Source organism: Panulirus ornatus, chromosome 63 (assembly GCF_036320965.1).
Source record: "Panulirus ornatus isolate Po-2019 chromosome 63, ASM3632096v1, whole genome shotgun sequence".
In the NCBI taxonomy this organism is placed as follows: Eukaryota; Metazoa; Arthropoda; class Malacostraca; order Decapoda; family Palinuridae; genus Panulirus; species Panulirus ornatus.
In genome coordinates, this window is record NC_092286.1 from 28,838,285 (window position 1) to 28,857,031 (window position 18,747).

The following is an 18,747-nucleotide window of genomic DNA, read 5'->3' on the forward strand; positions in this document are numbered from 1 at the left end:
CTGATGCCTGTTCCCTCCGGGAACTCTCATGAAGGGGTGGCCACAGCAAAAAGAGTCTCCACTTATCCCTGTCCTTACATGCCTCCCTTGCATACACCATTCCATGCATTCTTCCACTATTTCCCTCCCTCCACCGTATTTGCCCATATCACAGTTGGTCTCCTTGTAAACTCCCAGTACATTCTTTCCACATGCCCAAACCAACTTAAAATGTCACGTTTCGCCCATTCTACCACTCCCTTTGCATTCCCTGCCATACCAAATCTCTCATACACCCTTTTATTTCTTTCTTAATTCCATCTAGCCACACCACATGCTCTTCTCAAAAAGTTTATTTTCACAGCCTGGATTCTCAACCTCTATGACACATTGCAAGTCCTGTTTAGGCTGCATAAATCAGGGTTGAGAGGACTACGCTGTCCCTTTATCCTCTCTTAAATTCCATATTTACATCTCAACCCTTCAATACTCATTTAGGGGACCCAATAACTCTTCTACCCTGTACTGCTAGCTTCCTTATCTCTCCCTCCATATCACAACACTTACCCAAGACAGCTCCTAGATACTTAAATTCTCTCACTTCTTCCAGTCTTCCCCCCCCCCCCCCAAATCCAAAGGAAAATTGGGTATAATCTCTTTCACTTTATATGGTTTTACAAAATCTATTTTCACTCTGTTTCTTTTTAAACACCATTACTTTACTTTTATTTCCATTTACCTTCAATCACCTATACTTATGTACACCATAAAACATACTTACAACCTTCTGCAACATCTCCTCTCTCAACAAACAACACCATATCATCCGCAAACAGGATTGCCACTAGTCACCATATCTCTGCCACTCCATCTCTGCACCCTTTTCATCTCTCTTATCACATCATCCATATCTCTTATCACTCCAACCGTATATATATTAAAAAGCCACAATGACATCATACAACCCTGCCTCAAAAGAAGGCTTTCACACCATCCAGCAGTTGTACCCTTATAACATATATCCTTAACACATCCCATAAAGCATCCCACTTGTCTCTGTCATACACTTTCTCCAGATCCATAAAAGCTGCTTACAACTTCTTATCTTTCACTACACACTTTTCCACAATCATCTTTACCAGAAAAATCTTATCCACACATCCCCTACCTTTCCTCAAACCCCCTTGCTCTTCACTTATTCTGAATTCAGTCACTTGCATCAATTTGTCAATTAAAATTCTTGCGGACACTTTTCCTGGTATACTTAACAGACTTGTTCCCCTAGAATCTATACAGACATCCTTAGCTCCTTTTCCTTTGAATAAAGGGACAATAACAGCTTTCACCCAATCCTCTGGCACAACCTCTGTTTTCTTGCCAAATTACATTCAAGATGCATCCACTCTACCACACTTTCTCCATACTTAAGAATTTTAGCTGTAATCCCATCCACTCCAGGTGCCCTTCCTATCTTCAGCCTAATTATACTGCCCTTCTTACCTCCTTTTTTGCTATAGGCCTTTGAATTTGTAACCTCTTCCCTCCATCCTTCATACCCATGCATGTAACGACTGCTGCCTCCCCTTCTCCCACATTCATCAGTTCTTCAAAATGTCCTTTCCCTCTTCCTTTAACTTCCTCCTTTTGACCCAGCTACTCCCCATCCTTACTTCTCACATCATCATTTCCAATATAACATCCACCTCTATCCCTTTTCACCTCCTTCCATCATAGTTTCTTATTATTCTGTAACTTTCCACTTAATTTCCTTCCAAGATCTTCATCTACTCTTTCTTTGCTTTCCTCTATCGGCTTAACATTCCGCTTGCATATTTTGCATTCTTCCCTCCTTTGCTGAACTTCCACTGGTACATTCCTATCAAGCAATATACCATTTGCTTTTTTCTTCTCTTCCACAGCATTTCTAATCTCTTATATCCACCATGCATTGCCCTTTTTATTCCTGTACTTCACAACCATGTATCCAACTGCTAATTCTACAACCCTTTAAAGTATTTCTCTATACATTCTAAACAACTCATTCACACATGACTGCATTCCTCCATTCACTGCACTTCCATCTAAGATTTCAGTTACCTTTCTTTCATACTCCTCCCTGCATTTTTTGATTCATTTTCTTGCCAACACCTTTCCCTTTCCATACCTCCGCTTTTCCCTGATCCTCATCCCCACAAGGACCACGAAATGATCAGTCTCCTAAGAATCTTCTTACAACTCTAGCATCTAGCACGTCCTTTCTCTATCTTTCATCCACTGCCACATAGCCACTCAAAGCCTTCTGCCTTTCTCTTCCATCATTCTTCATCCATGTGTATCTTTGGATCATCTTGTGATGAAAAATGGTGTTTGCATGGAATAAATCCCTCTAAGCACAAACATCCTCCAGATGACTTCCATTCTCATTTACTCCAGGCACTCCCCATTTTCCAACTATCTCACCAGTTTTCATTAAATCCCACTTCTACAATTATATCAACCAATACGACCGTATTTCCCTCATTCTCAAAACCGTTTATACAGCCATTCAAATTTCTCAAGAAAAGCTTCATTTCATCCTTACCTCATACAGTCTTCATATTCACAAACTCATGCAGCCTTCACAATCCCAATCTTTCCTTTCACCTACACTACTGTTGACCCATTCCATCTATGCTCTGTAACAACCTCCCATACTCTTATGGATGGCAGAATTGCACATCCTTCTTTTCCTCTTCCCTGATAATTTTCACTCGTTCCCATCCATACCACACAACCTTCCATGCCCTCCCATAACTCGCATTCACCATTTTCATTTTCACTCCACACCCCCTGTCCAAGGATATGGGTTTCCCCAATCCCTAACACATCCATGCTACAACTTTTGAACCTCTCCACAATCTCCCTTCTTTTATTATCACCAGTCATCCCATCATATTCAGTGCCATCATCCTCAGTCACTTGTCTCTTTTAACCCTTGACGTAATTGGTAGACTCCAGTGCTGCTTCTTAGCCTTTTGTGCCTCACCCTTGGCAGGTCACTGGCAGCAAGTAACTCCAGCAATGTGTTTCCAAAGGCAACTAGGCTCTAAAATAGGTGACTGTCTATAAGTAAATGTATTGCCCTTAAGTAAGGGGTGTAATAACGTCACCATGAGAAGGCAGGGTGAGACTTGGATGCTCTAGTAAAAGTATCCCTCTAGGTGCTGTAACTTAATAAATTTTCCCAATTTTATGTTTCTTTGTACTTGTTCACCATTTCTTGCCTGAGGAAGATAGCACCAGTTACAGAAAACAAAGCCTTTGAGGGGAAAATACTTGATTGGCTCCCTTTTCCATTCCTTCTTTTGAAAAGTATTAATACTGGGAGGGAGGATTTCCAGCTCCCTGCTCCTGCCCTACTTAGTTGCCTTCTGTGACATGCAAGATATGCAGATAGTACTTTCATAAATATAGTACCCTACCTTACACTAAATATAAAAAAATTTGTATAAAAAACTTATCTATAAACAAAACACTTCATACTGATTCACTCTATAAGCTTATCCACTCTGTAACATAGGATACATGTATGCATGCTCTTTTTCTGTATCATACACAATATACTTACATTTCATTTGGTCCCTAGCTTTGGTAACATGACCCTCAATATACCTAAACCTAAATGACCAATTCACAATATTCATTCAATCTTGTTTGTTCTACCTCCTTCCAGAATTCACTTCCTCTGCCTAAAAAATGCACATTACTTCTCCCATACCATCTACATATATACCCATATAACAGTTCGATTCACTGACTCCAACAAAATCTTGTGCAGTCTCTCTCCCATCATGACCTACCATGGAACAAAGTATCTTATCATCCTGTCATCTATCACAATGTTAACTTCAAAATTTCATCTGCAAATCTTCTCAATTACATCATTTCCTATATTATACACTACTCTCACTCATCTATCTGTATCCTGGATAGACTTTCCGATAAATCCCTGCAAAGAAATATGCAAAGTGATCTTTTCACAAATTTCTTGAGCATTTTACTCAACTGATACCTTGATTTTTCTTTCCATGAAAAGCTTAGCCATATATCTATTCTGATCATAATGTAAGAAGCAGATCTGATGTTATTTAATAAACATATCTATGAAGCTCCAAATTAATTCATTAATAAATATTGTAAGCATCTGGTACACCAAATGAAGATAATGACCAACATTAGATACTGGCACATGTGCAGAGGTAACACAAAAAAGGAGAGTCCCATTTCATAGGAGAATTCACTATATGCAGGCAATGTGCTACACTGATTCAACAGGTAGTCATACTTTATTCTGGCTTAAACAATGAATAGTTTGCAGAAAACATTTTACAAAAATTTAATTCCTACATTCTTTGCTGTGATCAGAGCATCCTTCATCAGAACCTTCCATGGCGTGGCAGAGGAGACGTTGTAAAAAGAGTAAGCAGCTTTCAAAGACTTGTACGTTGGATGATGCATAACCGTTGATGGCAAAGTATAGTAGCTCACAAAGTCTGGAATATGATGATCTTTATTAAAATTGACTTTGCAGTCTCTGACTGTTAGTGAAATAAGTCTATACAGTTAACTTGGTCCATGATTTGCAAATTCTTAAATGATCTTGAGTGGTATGCAAAACATGTAAACACTGAACACATGAGCAGCAATAACACTATATGAAAAATATTCTAACAAAAACTGTTAGGTACTGGACTATGATTAGAAGCCTGAATATATAACAATACCAAAAAGAACCTAATGAAGCTAAAATACTCAAACAAAAAACTTTCTGCAGATATTTGTGGTGTCCTTGTTCATTCAAATTATGACAAGTTGGGACAAATCACAAGAAAAAGCAGCATTGGTGTTTATGTAACAAAAAGGAAAACCTTGTTTCCGAACTTAGCCACAGCACAATTGTAAAGGCAATTCTCAAAACCAACATTTCATTTTAAGCAGCAGACTAACATCACTTGGAAATCAAATTACCTGTGTAAAGTGTTCATAACTACCCCAGACAATATGCTTGTGAATACAGCCACAATGGTAAAACCAGCCAAGCTCAGCAAACCACACAGCACAGATGATGTATGTGGCCCAACAAAGGCCAGGGGTATAGTGTAAACACGTACCCCTTATCCTTGGCTCTATTTCACCACTCAATCTCACACTAATTCTCATATTTGAAACTCCCCCAAAAAACACACACATTTAGTTAAGCATGGGACAACGGTGCACATATGACAGTAATAATATCTCTGCAGTTCCTCACAGTGTAAGAATTATGAATTATGTCTTGTAAACCTGAATTTTTTCTCTACTTGACACAAAGATCCAATAATTTCTGAACTACAGAAGTATGCAAATCAAACCAGAGGAAGTGAATACTGATTGTTCCTACATTCTGCTCGATAAACACGAGAAATCAAGAACAACCAGAACAATTACTTCAATAATCACCCAATTATAAGAATTACAAACCCGACCAGAATGTCTTGTACCTATGGACTAGCAATGATCTAGATATCTTACAGCACACCAGTAATAGCCAATGATAAATATGGCAAAGAAGCTGGCATGAAGTTCGAATAACTTTTCACTATCACTTTTTAAAATTCTAATAACAGGTTTGTTGTGCAACATCTCCTTAATCCTTTTTATAAGAAATCCTGATGGAATGTTATTGCTTGTAGTCATGGACAATGGATATAATGGAAATCTTCCTTTATCATAAATCTGTTTCAACAAGGTGTAGAAAGGGGGACTTCTGCCCCTGGGAAGTTGGAGGCAGAACATCTGCCCCAGGTGGAAACCTGCTCAAGACTCTCTGAGACTGCCCCATGACAGCCTGTGATAGGGTTTTTTTTTTAAAAGAGTTAGTCGAGAGCATAAGGCACTATCTATGACTTCCTACTGTAAATCAGCAAACGTAAGTGTGAACAAGCTTTGAAAAATTAGCTCAACTTGTACGTCAAGAGGCCATATGGTAGATGGAATGCTCTACACCCATTCTGTTCACAAAATCAGCAAGTCTGGTGATAAGCAAAAAATGAAGCACTTAAGTCTAAGTGAATAGTGTAAAGAGTGTATAACCTTCATGAAGAATGCTGTGCAACATTCAGGGTGGTCTCCACTGTTAGGTTTTGTTCAGCCTCAAGCATAACACGTCATTAAAACTGCTGACTCTTGCAGTTCTCTTATTTATCGCTAATGAGCTGGGTAAGGAATATATCATATTCACTCAGGAACTTCCATCAAACATCCTCACGTGCCTCTGAGTGACATGGCCAAAGAACTCGAGTCTATACTGAATAATCTAAAGTAATCATGGTATTGAAATCTTGGGTACATATGTCTTAATACTAGAACCCAAAAAAGTATATAAAACAGAGTTCATCCTCATCAGTTACTTTCTCAGCCTGCTACATGATGTACTATACGCTCAAGGTTCCAGAATAGTTTTAACGCTACAGTCACTAAGATCAAGTTCATCACAAATACTAGGTCTAATATTATTCACAAGAAATAGTTTTCTGACATCAACGAGTGCATTGTAATGTTAGGTTTAACACTGTCTACTTCAAGTTGAGTTTTCCTAGAATTTCGGAGGTCAAAGGGTTTTCTTTGACTTCTGAATTGTAGACAACTTCACATGTTGCTATTGGATTGGATTATAGAATCTAGGCTTATAAGCCAAACACTGAAGCTTCTATGGCTATTCAGCACTGCACTTCTATTGGCACTAGTCTATTAACTGTGGAGTCAAACTTCAATTAAAAACTCCCTTTTTGTATACGACTTCAAGTTTGGATGTTGCAAGAGTTAGAGTGAGTGTTAGTCTCTGTCCCTCCCTGCTTGATATAACCATTAAACACTAGTAGATAATTAACACTCTGGAAACATATATAGATATTAACATCTAAAACTAAAGAATATGATATGAATTTTTTAATGTAACAAATTCCCTACACTAGGAAGGGTTAATTTAGAATAACCCTTAAAAGTAAATGTCTGCTTACTAAAATCACAGCTTCTACACAAGAATGATTCACAAATAAAAGAAAAAGCTCGAACTGATATAGTTTACATGTCTCTGCTTTTGGACAACAGAAATCTGAATTACTATGGCCTGAATCAGATGCATGAGGGGAGCAAACGCTGGAAGTGCAAGCAGTGCAGGTGATAATTAGCTAAAGTTAAATTAGTTATAATGCGTTATAGTAGCTATTCTTTAAATTCCTGATCTTTATTTCAAGTGTACATTATTGTATTGGGTCCCTAACACTGAGGGATTACAAAGAATCTCCTGGGCTTGCACTATTCCTTCACACTGGACTCCAACTGTTTCTACAACCTAAATCAAGGAACATCCTTAAGGGTTCAACTAAAAGTTCTAAGTTCTATCTGACATTCAAAGGGGTAGTGCATGTCTGACATTCATAAGGGTAGTGCAGCCCCCAACAATGGTGGCACTAAGATTGAGAAATAACCATGGTGAATCTGTAGACTGGATGGAACTGTTAATCATAATAAGCAAGTCTGTCCTATCAAACTTCTAAAAATCTTTCCGTCATGAGCCTTGATAAGGTTATGGACATTGCCGTTAGTCCAAAAGGCATCCTTGTTAACTCCCAGTGATCTGTAGGGCAGCTGAATGCAATCCTTGGTTTATTGGCATCATCCAATAGTATTTGCCAAAAAGAGTGTAACAAACCAAAGGTGAAAAATCCCCTAATTGTCGAAAAAGTACACCTTGTCCAAGTAAAGGAAATTTATTTGGGATAGTAACCCTTTTTCTACCGTCTATAGTCTAACACAAGCCTCTAAGTCCCATCTTTCTTTGGCACTAAGATAAGTGGGGCATTCCAAAGAAAGCTACCAGACTGAATTAAACCAGGTTGCAACATCTCATTCATACATTTATCTGTCTTTGGGAATGAGGGAGTCTATAATCAGGAAATATGATTTAGCATGCACCAGGTTCAAGGGAAATGTAGTGAGAAATATAAAAAGTCAATTCTAAAGGTTCCCCTTCCAAAACCCACTGTATTCCTATAAACAGTCAGTAAGTTTACCAGTTTAGAGTTAATATTACATTCCCATCATTGGGGCATTGGAACCGTTCCATCAAGGTAATGTGTAGAACAAACTATATCTTCTCTAGTGACAATTCCAAGTTCTCTGACCGGTGCTTGGAATATGGAAAAGTCGACTAGATAGGTCCCCTTGGAGAAGGAAAGGTCCTTGTCATTCTACTGGCCAGGTAGAAGGACAGAGTTCCATCGCTCATCTCATGGGGCGTCGGTTCTACAAAGATTCTCTTTAAAATGAGCGAGTTGGGTTCTTAAATGCTGCACAAGAGACTTCTCATGCATGGAGCAGCTACTTTTACCTCCATTTTCTTAGAGAGTATGGAACTTAGTATTATGTCAAGTAAAAACGCCCCTTAAGAAACTCAGGATGATAAAGATATCTCTCTCGAGTCCATACATACATTTAAATGAGTAGGGAAATTTTCCTTGTGCATTAAGCAAGAGTATGAAAGACCTTAACGTATTTGTTTTCTAGTGGGTTCCAGAGGGGGTACTAAAGAAGGTTGTGTAAGTCAAGTAAAATCTTGATAATTTACCATGAGTTATCATTGATACCTTATGTCCCTGAACAACTACTTGGTTCTCGTATAGTAGTGATACCCATTAAAACATCTCTAAATTTTACCCAATCGACAACTGAGCAATGCAGCCTTCTAGTTCTAAGACTTGTAATTCTAAATCCTTTTTTTATTATACTTAGTCGCTGTCTCCTGCGATAGTGAGGTAGCGCAAGGAAACAGACGATACTTTTCCTAATATCTTCAACAGCCTATCCCTAGGGATGGGGAGAAAGAATACTTTCCACATATTCCCTGCATGTCATTGAAGGCGCTTAAAAGGTTTGGAATAGGGGGCTGGAAATCCTTCCCTCCTGTTTTAGTTTTCCAAAAGAAGAAACTCATAATTGGGATAAATGAGGATTTTTCCCTCTAAGGCTCAGTCATCTGTTCTTGATGCTACTTCGCTAAAGCGGGAAATGATGAATATGTACAAAAAAATCTTTAATGGCTGTCCGGACACTCCAGCTTCACTAAATATTCCAATGTCACATTCTTGTACTGATCCCTTATGCAGTCTTTTAATGCAATCTAATCTAATCAAGATGGCTTCTGCTCTAGTATCTATAAAAACCTTTACTGGTATCCCACTAAGTTTGGCAAAAATCAAAGGCCCTGTAGTCCCATTTACAACTAGGTTCTGAAACTCATTATTTACTCATTGATCTTCTAGAACTGTATGAGGTTTAACTATATTTCTGAAGTAAATGAACTTAGCTGTCTGTTGTCAGCTGGTTGCGAGTTCAGTGCAAAACCGGCTGAGACTGAGGCTGGCTGAAAACTTCCCGTGAATCAAACTGGGTTGATGGGTCTCCCATATGTTTGTAAATCTCCATGGATTAGAGCATGCTTGAAGTTGTCTGCAATGTCTCATGTTGTGGGTTGTTGTCTATGATAGGAACAACATCTTTAGGAAGATTGTGCCATAAGCTTGGACAAGCAAATCTGTAATGTTCTGTCAGCTTGCAGTAGTAGCACTGTGGTGGTATGGGCCAATGGTTTTATGTCCGAGACATGTGATGTATATGTGTGAATATGAGGATCAGTTGGCTGTCCCTTGTCTAAGCTGTCCTGTATAATTTTGAGGTTGCAAGTATTGTGAAGGACCAATCAGAACCCTTACATTGTTTCTAAAATTTTGATGGGATCTTACTAATTACAGCTACGACTGAAGTCTCATATCCTCCATAACTACATATAAAAGATGACAATTCTGATACTCAGGTATGCAATTCAATCTTCTTACTGACCATAATTCTGTGTTTTGCCACTGGTAGGGTGCCATTAATCATCAAGGATTTAGTCAGGTGCCTAGACTTTCATCTCTATGTTACTGCCTTGCCACTGTCAGTCCATCCATGATATACCCCTAAACGCCCAATCAAATCTCCATCCCAGGTTGGCAACTTTGTTTTAAGAGAAACTATCATCCTTCTCAACAATAACATCTAACTCAAACATTTCTTTAAACATTGCTAACACATTATCCCTCTCCTCATGCCTAGACAATTCTGTCCAAATACATCTAAATTTTTTCCATTTAGTTACATTTATGAGTTCTGGTTTTAGGGAAAATTCCTTGGCCCTTCCATGCTTATAGTCCATTAGGCTTAGAGCTTCCTTAATCAAATCACTATCTGAGGGAGTCCTAACCCCATCACAGGCGGAGTTTTATGTATTTGTAAACCACAACTCTAAATCCTCGCTATCTCCCTCAAACTGTAAATAATATATTTATGCACTAACTTATGGATTACACATGAAGGTGCTTCTGAATTAGCCATGTCTTGAACATTTTATCTAATTTTCATAAATCCTTACAATTGCACATCACACCATGAAACTGTAATGAGAAGTTTTCCTGAATGACGAAGTGTGGACATATATATGACCCTCAGCACGATGCGAGTACCGATGTCATCAACAGGAGTAAAGTGGCATTGTCCGTAATCTTGCAGAAGTAGTCTCAGTGTGGATCAATGATGATGTGAAGCATGATGAGGGGCAATGTGCTGCTCACACTACATGGTCGCAGAGTGATTTGGGTAGCTGCTCACGCTATGTTGTCTAAGCATGGTTTGGATAGCTGCTTGAAGTTTACAATTAAGATTCATAAATCCTCAGAATAGTACAGTATCACACTACATATCCATTATGAGAAGTTTTCCTGGATGATGAAGTGTGGGAGTTGAGAAGACCCTCAACAGGATGCAAATGCCAATGTTGTTGTCAGGAGCAAAGTAGCATTGATGACGTTGTCAGGAGTAACGTGGCATCATCCAGAACCTTGTGGAGGTAGTCTGGTAACAACTGAGTGGTAAAGTGAAGATGCGAAGTGTGACAAGGGGCTGTGTGCTGCTCTTGCTACGAGGTCTCAGCGTGGTTTGGGTAGCTGTTTGAAGTTCACAACTTAACTTCATAACTGCCAAGTGTTGATTGTAGAGAGCAGGCTGTCAATATAATACTTCTACAACACAAAGTTGGCCAAAACAGGAACCACAGCAAACACCAGCATTCCACAGGGATCCACCAGAATCTTGGAAATTCTTGATTCGATGCTGCAATTACTCGATCCTGTCTCTGCCATCATAAATGTAATTGCTTGTAGTTGTGGACAAAAGATATCAAGAAAATCTTTCTTGAGCAAAAATAAATTCTAATACACCAAGGTGGGGTAAAGAGCTCTTGACTTCCTTCCAAAGGAAACTGGAAGCAGAACATCCACCCTAGGAGAAGACATGCTCAAGACTATCTGAGAGACTGCCTCATGACAACCTGTGGTAGGGTATTTAAAAGGGGTTGGTGTCAATAGCACTAGCATCTGTGACTTACTATGCTAAATCAGCAAACTAAAAATAAAAATTCGTTCAACTTGTATATCAAGAGGTCATATGGCAGCTGGAATGCTCTACAACCATTCTGTTCACAAAATCAGCAAGTTTGGTGATAAGTGGAAAGTGAAGCTCTTGACTCTCTGAACAGTGTAGCAAGAGTATAACCGACATGAAAAATGTTATATAACATTCTGGGTGCTCTCCTCTTAGGCTTCATTCTGCCTCAAGCATAAAAACGTCATTAAAACTGCTGATTCATGGAGTTTCCATACCTATCACTATCAGGCCAGATAAAGTGCATATGACATTTGCTCAGCCACTTCCGTCATGTCCTCACGCATCTCTGAGCGGTCTGGTCTATGAACTAGAGTCTATACTAAATCTAAATCATGGTACTGACATCTTGGATACATATGTCTTAAGACTAGAACACAATAAAATTCATAAGAACAGAATTCATCTTAGTAAGTTTCTCAGCCTGCTATATTATGCATGGGAGGCTCAAGGTTTCAGAGTAATTTTAACACTTCAATCACTAAAACCATGTTCAACACAAATACCAGTTCTAATATTATTCAAATGGAACAGTTTCCCGACATCAATGAGTTCCTTGTAACGCTATGTTCAACATTATCCATTTTGGGGTGACTATTCCTAGAGCTCCTGTGATCAATATGTATTCTTAAACTTTTGACCAAAGGACAACTTCTGAAGTTACTACTGGCACTACTCTGTAAGCTGTGGAATCACACTTCATTGAACAACTCCCTTTTCACATATGACTTCAAGCTTGGATGTGGCAAGAGTTAGGGGAAGTGCTAGCCTCTTTCCCTCCCTGCTTGATATAACCATTAAACACCGGGAGATAACTGTTCTAGGAGCACATATTGATATACAACACATATAAAACTTCCACTATGGGCTAGGTCAGTAGTCTTAAAACAATTACCTGCTGCAATGTCATTTACCAGCCTCCATTCACAAAGAAATGTATTTACTGAATGTATTGGTAACAAATATGAAGTTCTTAACAATATCACAAATCATCTAAAGTGGGAAAGGCCATTTAAGAATAAGCCTTATAACTGTTTGCTTACTAAAATTACAACTCCTAAATAACGATGAATCGCAAAATAATGGGAAAAGATTGACGTGACAGTTCATAGAGTTCTGCTCTTGAACAATTCAAATCTAATTACCATAGCCTGAATCAGATGCATGAGACAAGCCAATTCTGGAAGTGGAAGCAGTAAAGGCGAGATATTGCCATGATTAGCTAAAGTTAAATTAGTTATAATCCATTACAGTAGCTATTCTTTACTGATACTTTCTTGAAGTGTACAGCATTGCATTGGGCCTCTAGCATTGAGGTATTACACAGAATCTTCCATGCTTGGACTATGCCTTCATGTTGCAGCTTAACCGATTCTACAAAATCAAGTTACATCCTTAAGAGGTTTAGCCAAAAGTTCCAAGTCTGTCTGACATTTTCAGGGGTAGTGCAGTCATCAACAACAGAGACACCAAGATTAGGAAATAACCATGATGAATCTGTAGAGTGGATGCAACTGTTAATCATAATAAGAATGTCGGTCCAGATGTAAATCATGAAAATGTCTTGGGTATGCATCACGCCTAGGTGTAGCTATCAACGTATCTACTGTGGCAGAAGTCTCCATACCAGGATCAAGGTCCTCATCACACTAACAAATTTTCACTTTTTTTTTGTTTTGTTGCTGTTCCTGGGTAATATTATTTTCCAAATGATCATGTCTAAGCATAGACAATGGCTATTATTCCCTAGAAACTTTGCTTTTATGTTCAGGACAGTGATATTTTGAAATTCATCTATTTTTCAGAACATTCCAAATAGATTCAGTGCTGAGTAGCTGATATAGAACTTTCTAGATTTCCAGTAATGTAAATATTAGTATATATATATGGGTCTCAAGTCAACCAGTTCAGTTTAGATCTAGCTGCCTAAGTGGATACAAATACATACATTATTCTGAGATGGCATGTAGAGGCTGCAAGCATCTGGCAGATGCATTTTGCTGTCTGTGGCCAATGAATCAAAACAAAAGCGAAAATGTACTCCATGGCATCATCAGCTATGAAGTGTGAAGCCTACAAGGCATATTCTGGCATGCCTGTTGGGGATCAAATTCTGGCCACAGCAGACCGAATTCTCTAAGGGGATGAACAATGTCAAGTGGGAGCCACGAATGGAATCCCGGAAGGTGTTGGTGCCACCACTGCACATCTAGTTAGGCTTTATGAAACAATTTGTCACAGCTCTAGATGAGGAGTCTGCAGCCTTAAAAACTTCTTTCCTAAGCTGTTTAAGGCAAAGGTCAAAGCCAGTGTCTTTGTTGGATCACAGATAAAGAAGACCATGGAGGGCAAGGAATTCCCCAAGATGCTCACTAGGAAGGAGAAAGCAGCTTGGTACAGCTTTGTTGCTGTGGTTCGGGGCTTCCTAGGCAATTACAATGCTGAAAATTATGTGGAGCTGGTTAAGACTATGGTGAAGAACGATGGCAAAATGGGCTGCAGGATGTCCCTCAAAGTCCATATCCTTGACCTTCATCTTGATAAATTAAAGGACATGGGAGCATATTTGGAGAAGCAAGGCGAGTGCTTCCACCAGGATGTACTGGACTTTGAATGCTGCTACCACGGAACATATAAAGAGAACATAAAGGGAGATTTTATTTGGAGGCTGATTCGTGAAACTGATTTACAGTACAATCGTAAATCTTGAAAAACTACTTACTTCTAAATCCTTTGTGATCACTTTTGTTCAACATTAGTGTAAATCCCTGTTACTTTTGATTGATATGTTGTTTTTCTGACTTTATGTGAATAAAAATGCACAAATTTGCCCACTGCTCAATCAGAAATATGTAAATTTCAAAATTTCAGTGTCCAGCTTACAAAGGCAAGGTTTGAAGGGACTAATAGCCTTTTTCCCTACTTTTTATGCATAAGCAATTGGGAAATAACACTCACTACCCAAAAAAAAAATTGTGTTACAGAGTTATAGTTAAGTAGCTTAAGTCTGCCAGCATGCTCTTTCTGAATGTCTAGAGTTTCAACATGTCTGAGTTTATATTGTCCTCTTCATGTGATGCAGTACCCTATATGGTCCCTTGAACTGTGGTACAATCTTATAACTCTCACCTGTTGCACTACAATTCACCATAACTGTCAACTTCTCTAATGTGTGTAGGTCTAGCTAACCTGTTCTTAATATGTGAGAAGTGTCATGTCGCTTCACCTATGTTCTAATTTGCCAATGTGCACGTTGGGTACATGAGAACTTAAATGCTACATACTTTCAGTATCATACACTATGTAGTTTTAGGCATAAATATGTCATATGGATATCTCTTGTCATAACCATACAACACATAACATGGGTTTCACCTATAATGGAATGATACGAGGCATTAATAGTACTTTGTGCATTAGATACATCCATCCCAGTTAGTATTCTGAGACTCAATAGTTACTCAAAGTGTTTCTAACACCTGATTCAGCCTCTCTTCTGCTAACTTATTTGACACTGGGTGATGAAAGGTAAAGTTAGTCTTCAATATGTTATACTTTACATATAATTTCTCTATTATCTGTAATTAGAACTCTTGGTACCCTGTGGTGATCAAAGATGCTATCCTTAAACATCTTACTGACAGTTTTGCAGTTTATTCTGGCATTGAAACTAGTTCATCATATCAAGTAAATGCATGTTAACAAAAGCAAGCATCCATTTCCTTAATGAGTTTGAGACAATCCTGACAGCACATCCTTATACTCTCTCCAATGGTTCCTTGACCTCAGGATATTATGGCACCATTATGTTACCTTTATGTAGAGTGCATCTGAAACATTTGCCTATGTAGTGTGCAATTTGCTTTGCCACCTTAAGCCAAAAGTACTTCAACCAAGTATGCTTAATGCATCTGTCTTCACCAGAATGAGCTGCTTGGGGTATATCATGAATCATGACTAACGTGTGGAGTAATACGCAAGTTGGTATAACTAACTGTGAACTGTAAAAGCAGGTGCTCCTACTTTCACTTCCCTGTATAATATTTCATCCTTTGAGAGGAATTCCTTGATTAGAACGGAGGGTCTAAGTATCAGGTAAGAAGTTTCTTTACACAAGTACTTTATCACCTATAACCAGACTTGGTCATTCTGTTGCTCCTCTTTTCACCCATCCATATCTAGGGTAGGGTACTAAAGTCATTGGGGCTACATTCTACAATGCATCTGCTAAAATGTTGTTTTCCAGCTATGTACTCTACAGTTGGTTTGAAATCCTGTACAGTTAATGACCACAGCCATCTAGCAATCCTTCCTGTGGGTTTTCCATTTCAGAATAACTCTCTTACAGGTTGGTGACCAGTAAACACATGAACTGGGTAATGGTAGATATGATCCTTAAAATGCTTTGGTGCCCAAACTATTGCTAATGCCCCTTGCTCTGTACATATGAAATTTTTCTCTGCATTGTTCAAAATACTCCTGCCATAAACTATGGGATATAGTCATCCTGCTATTCTCTACACTGGGGCTGCCTCACCTCCTTCTCCACTGAGCATCACTAACTAAAAAGAATGGTTGATAAAAAACAGGAAATTCTAATATAAGTGCAGAATGGGTGTTTGCTGTACTATGTCATCAGCTGGTTGCTGTGCTTCCCCCTAAGGGAAAGTAACATCCTTAATTTGTATTTTTGTTAAAGGTGAGGTTACAGGTACTAAACCCTTCATAAAACTCCTGTACAAATCCAGCTAATCCTACAAATAATCGAACTTATATGGGGAAACTGTATTACAGCTTTTAACTTCATCAACTGGGGAAACTCCTGTCTCATCTACTTCATGTCCTATATATTTTATCCTAGTGCTTTAAAATTTACATTTTGATGATTTAATCTGTAAATTTGTCAACAACAACTTCTTTAAGGCTTCTAAGTTTCTCAAATGAGTAGGGACATCCTTACTTATAATCATGTCATCAAGATAAACCATAAGGGTCTGTCCTGTCTAATTTCTAAAAATCACTCATGAGCCACTGAAAGGTAATGGGCAATGACCTGAGTCCAAAGGGCACCTTCATTAACTCCCAGTGACCTGTAGGGGTGCTGAATGTAGTCACTGGTTTACAAGCATTATCCAATGGTGTCCGCAAAAAACTGTGTAACAAATCTAAGACAGAAAATACCCTATCATCCCTCTAACTGTTTTGGGAGTTCACACTGTACAGGTAAAGGAAATTCATTTGGGACTGTAACCCTAATCAACTGCCTATAGTGTATAACAGGCCTCCAAGTTCATCATTCTTTGGTACGAAGATAAGCGAGGCATTCCATAGAGCTACTAGGCTGAATTACACCCTGTTGTAACATCTCATACACACATTCATCTACTGTCTGTCTTTGAGAATGCGGGAGTTTAAAGGCAGGAACATGGATAGGGTATGTATCAGACTGTACGGATATGGAGTATGAAATGTAAGAAGTTAATCCCATAGGTTCCCCCTTCAAAGCCACTGTATTCCTGTAATCATTAATCTAGAATTAAGTTAACTTTACATTCACATCATCTTTAGTTATGAGGCACTGGGACTGTTCCATTAAAGTAATCTGAGTAGAACAATCCATATCTTCTCTAGTGACAATTCCATGTTCTCTGACCGGTGTTTGGAAAATGGAAACGTCAACTAGATACATCCCCATGGACAAGGGAAGGTCCTGTGTCAGTCTACTGGCCAGGTAGAAGGACAGAGTCCCACCATTCGTCTCATGGAGCGTCAGTTCTACAAAGATTCCTTCAATCTGACCGATTTTGGTTCTAAAACACATGACGAGATTTTTCTCAAGCAGAACTGCTACTTTTACCTCCAATTTCATAAGATGATGGGAACTTAATATTAAGTCATGTGTAAGAATTCCCTTCAGTGCCTCAAGATGATAAGTATCTATTTGTCTTGCATCCCTGGATACACTTAAATCAGTAGGGGAAAATTGCTCGAGCATTCTGCTAGAGTACTAATGCCTTTGATGTGCCCATTTTCTCACGTGTTGTAGAGGGGGCAACTAGAGAAAGGTGTGCAGCGTGCAGGGCAAGTCTTGATAATTCACCACATGGGTTAGCATTGGTAGCTTCCATCTCTGAACAACTAAAATGCAATCATGTGGCTTACATTCAATCCTTTATTCTTGTATAGTAGCAGCAAACATTAATACATCTCTGAATTTTACCTAACCAACAATGCATCATTGCAGTCTTATAGTTCTATCTAAGCTTGTCATTCAAATGATACTTTTCCTAATACCTTTAATGGCTGTCTGGTCACTCCAGTCATGCCTAAAGTTCCTCTTTCACAGTTTTGACTGATCCCTCTGGCAGTCTTTTAATATAATCTAATTTATGTAATTTGGTTTTTGTTTCGGTCTCTACAAATCCTTTACTATTATACTACTTATAACTAAAATCAATGGCCCTGTAGTCTCATTAACAACTCAGCTCTGATACTTGTCATTTATACATTGATCTAGAACTGCAAAAGCATTAACTTAATTTTCTGAACTAAAAGAACTTAAATGTCTGTTGTCAGTTGGTCATTAGTTCAATATTATGTGGGTTGAGCTTGAGGCCGGCTGAAAACTTCTTGAGAATCAGGTTGGGTCGGTGATGTCTCCATATGTTAGTAAATCTCAGTGGATTAGAGAATGCTTGAAGCTGTCTGAAATCTGTAGTGTTGTGGGCTGTTGTCTTATGATAGGAACAACATTCCTGGGAAGATTGTGCCAATAAGCTTGGACAAGCATATCTGTTATGTCCTGTCTACTTGAAGTAGCAGCACTGTTGCAGTATGGGCCTATGATTAAATGGTTGAAACATATTTATGTATGAGTGCAAAAATCTGTTGGTTGTCCCTCGCCTACAATGTCCTGTGCAATTGTGAGTGTGTTGGTATTGTGAAGGACCAGTCAGAACCCTTATATTACATTACTCAAGTATTGATAAAATCTTACTATTTGGAGCTATGACCGAGGTCATATATCCTCCCTATCTACATATAAAAGATGCCAATTCTGATATTCCAGCATCTAATTCAATCTTCTCACTGTCAATCATTCTGTGGCTAACCACAAGTAGGACGCCATTAACCACCAAGGCTCGAGTGACAAGCCTTGACATTGATCTCAAAGTTATTGCTGCTCCATTGTCATCGTTCATCCATGATATA

The 18,747-nt window shown here is 38.6% G+C and overlaps 1 protein-coding gene across 8 annotated transcripts in view; it reads right to left on the reverse strand.

Moving 5' to 3' along the window:
• Nmt (N-myristoyl transferase) overlaps window positions 1–18,747 on the reverse strand; it is a 105,740-nt gene that overhangs the window by 24,096 nt on the left and 62,897 nt on the right. For 7 of the 8 annotated variants that reach the window (XR_011712044.1, XM_071656830.1, XM_071656826.1 and 4 more), the window contains one exon: window positions 4,366–4,511. Coding sequence is in view for 7 of the 8 variants with exons in the window: in XM_071656830.1 (XP_071512931.1) it covers window positions 4,366–4,511 (146 nt within the window). In the remaining variant the exon portion in view is untranslated. The other variant, XM_071656831.1, reaches the window with a different exon arrangement.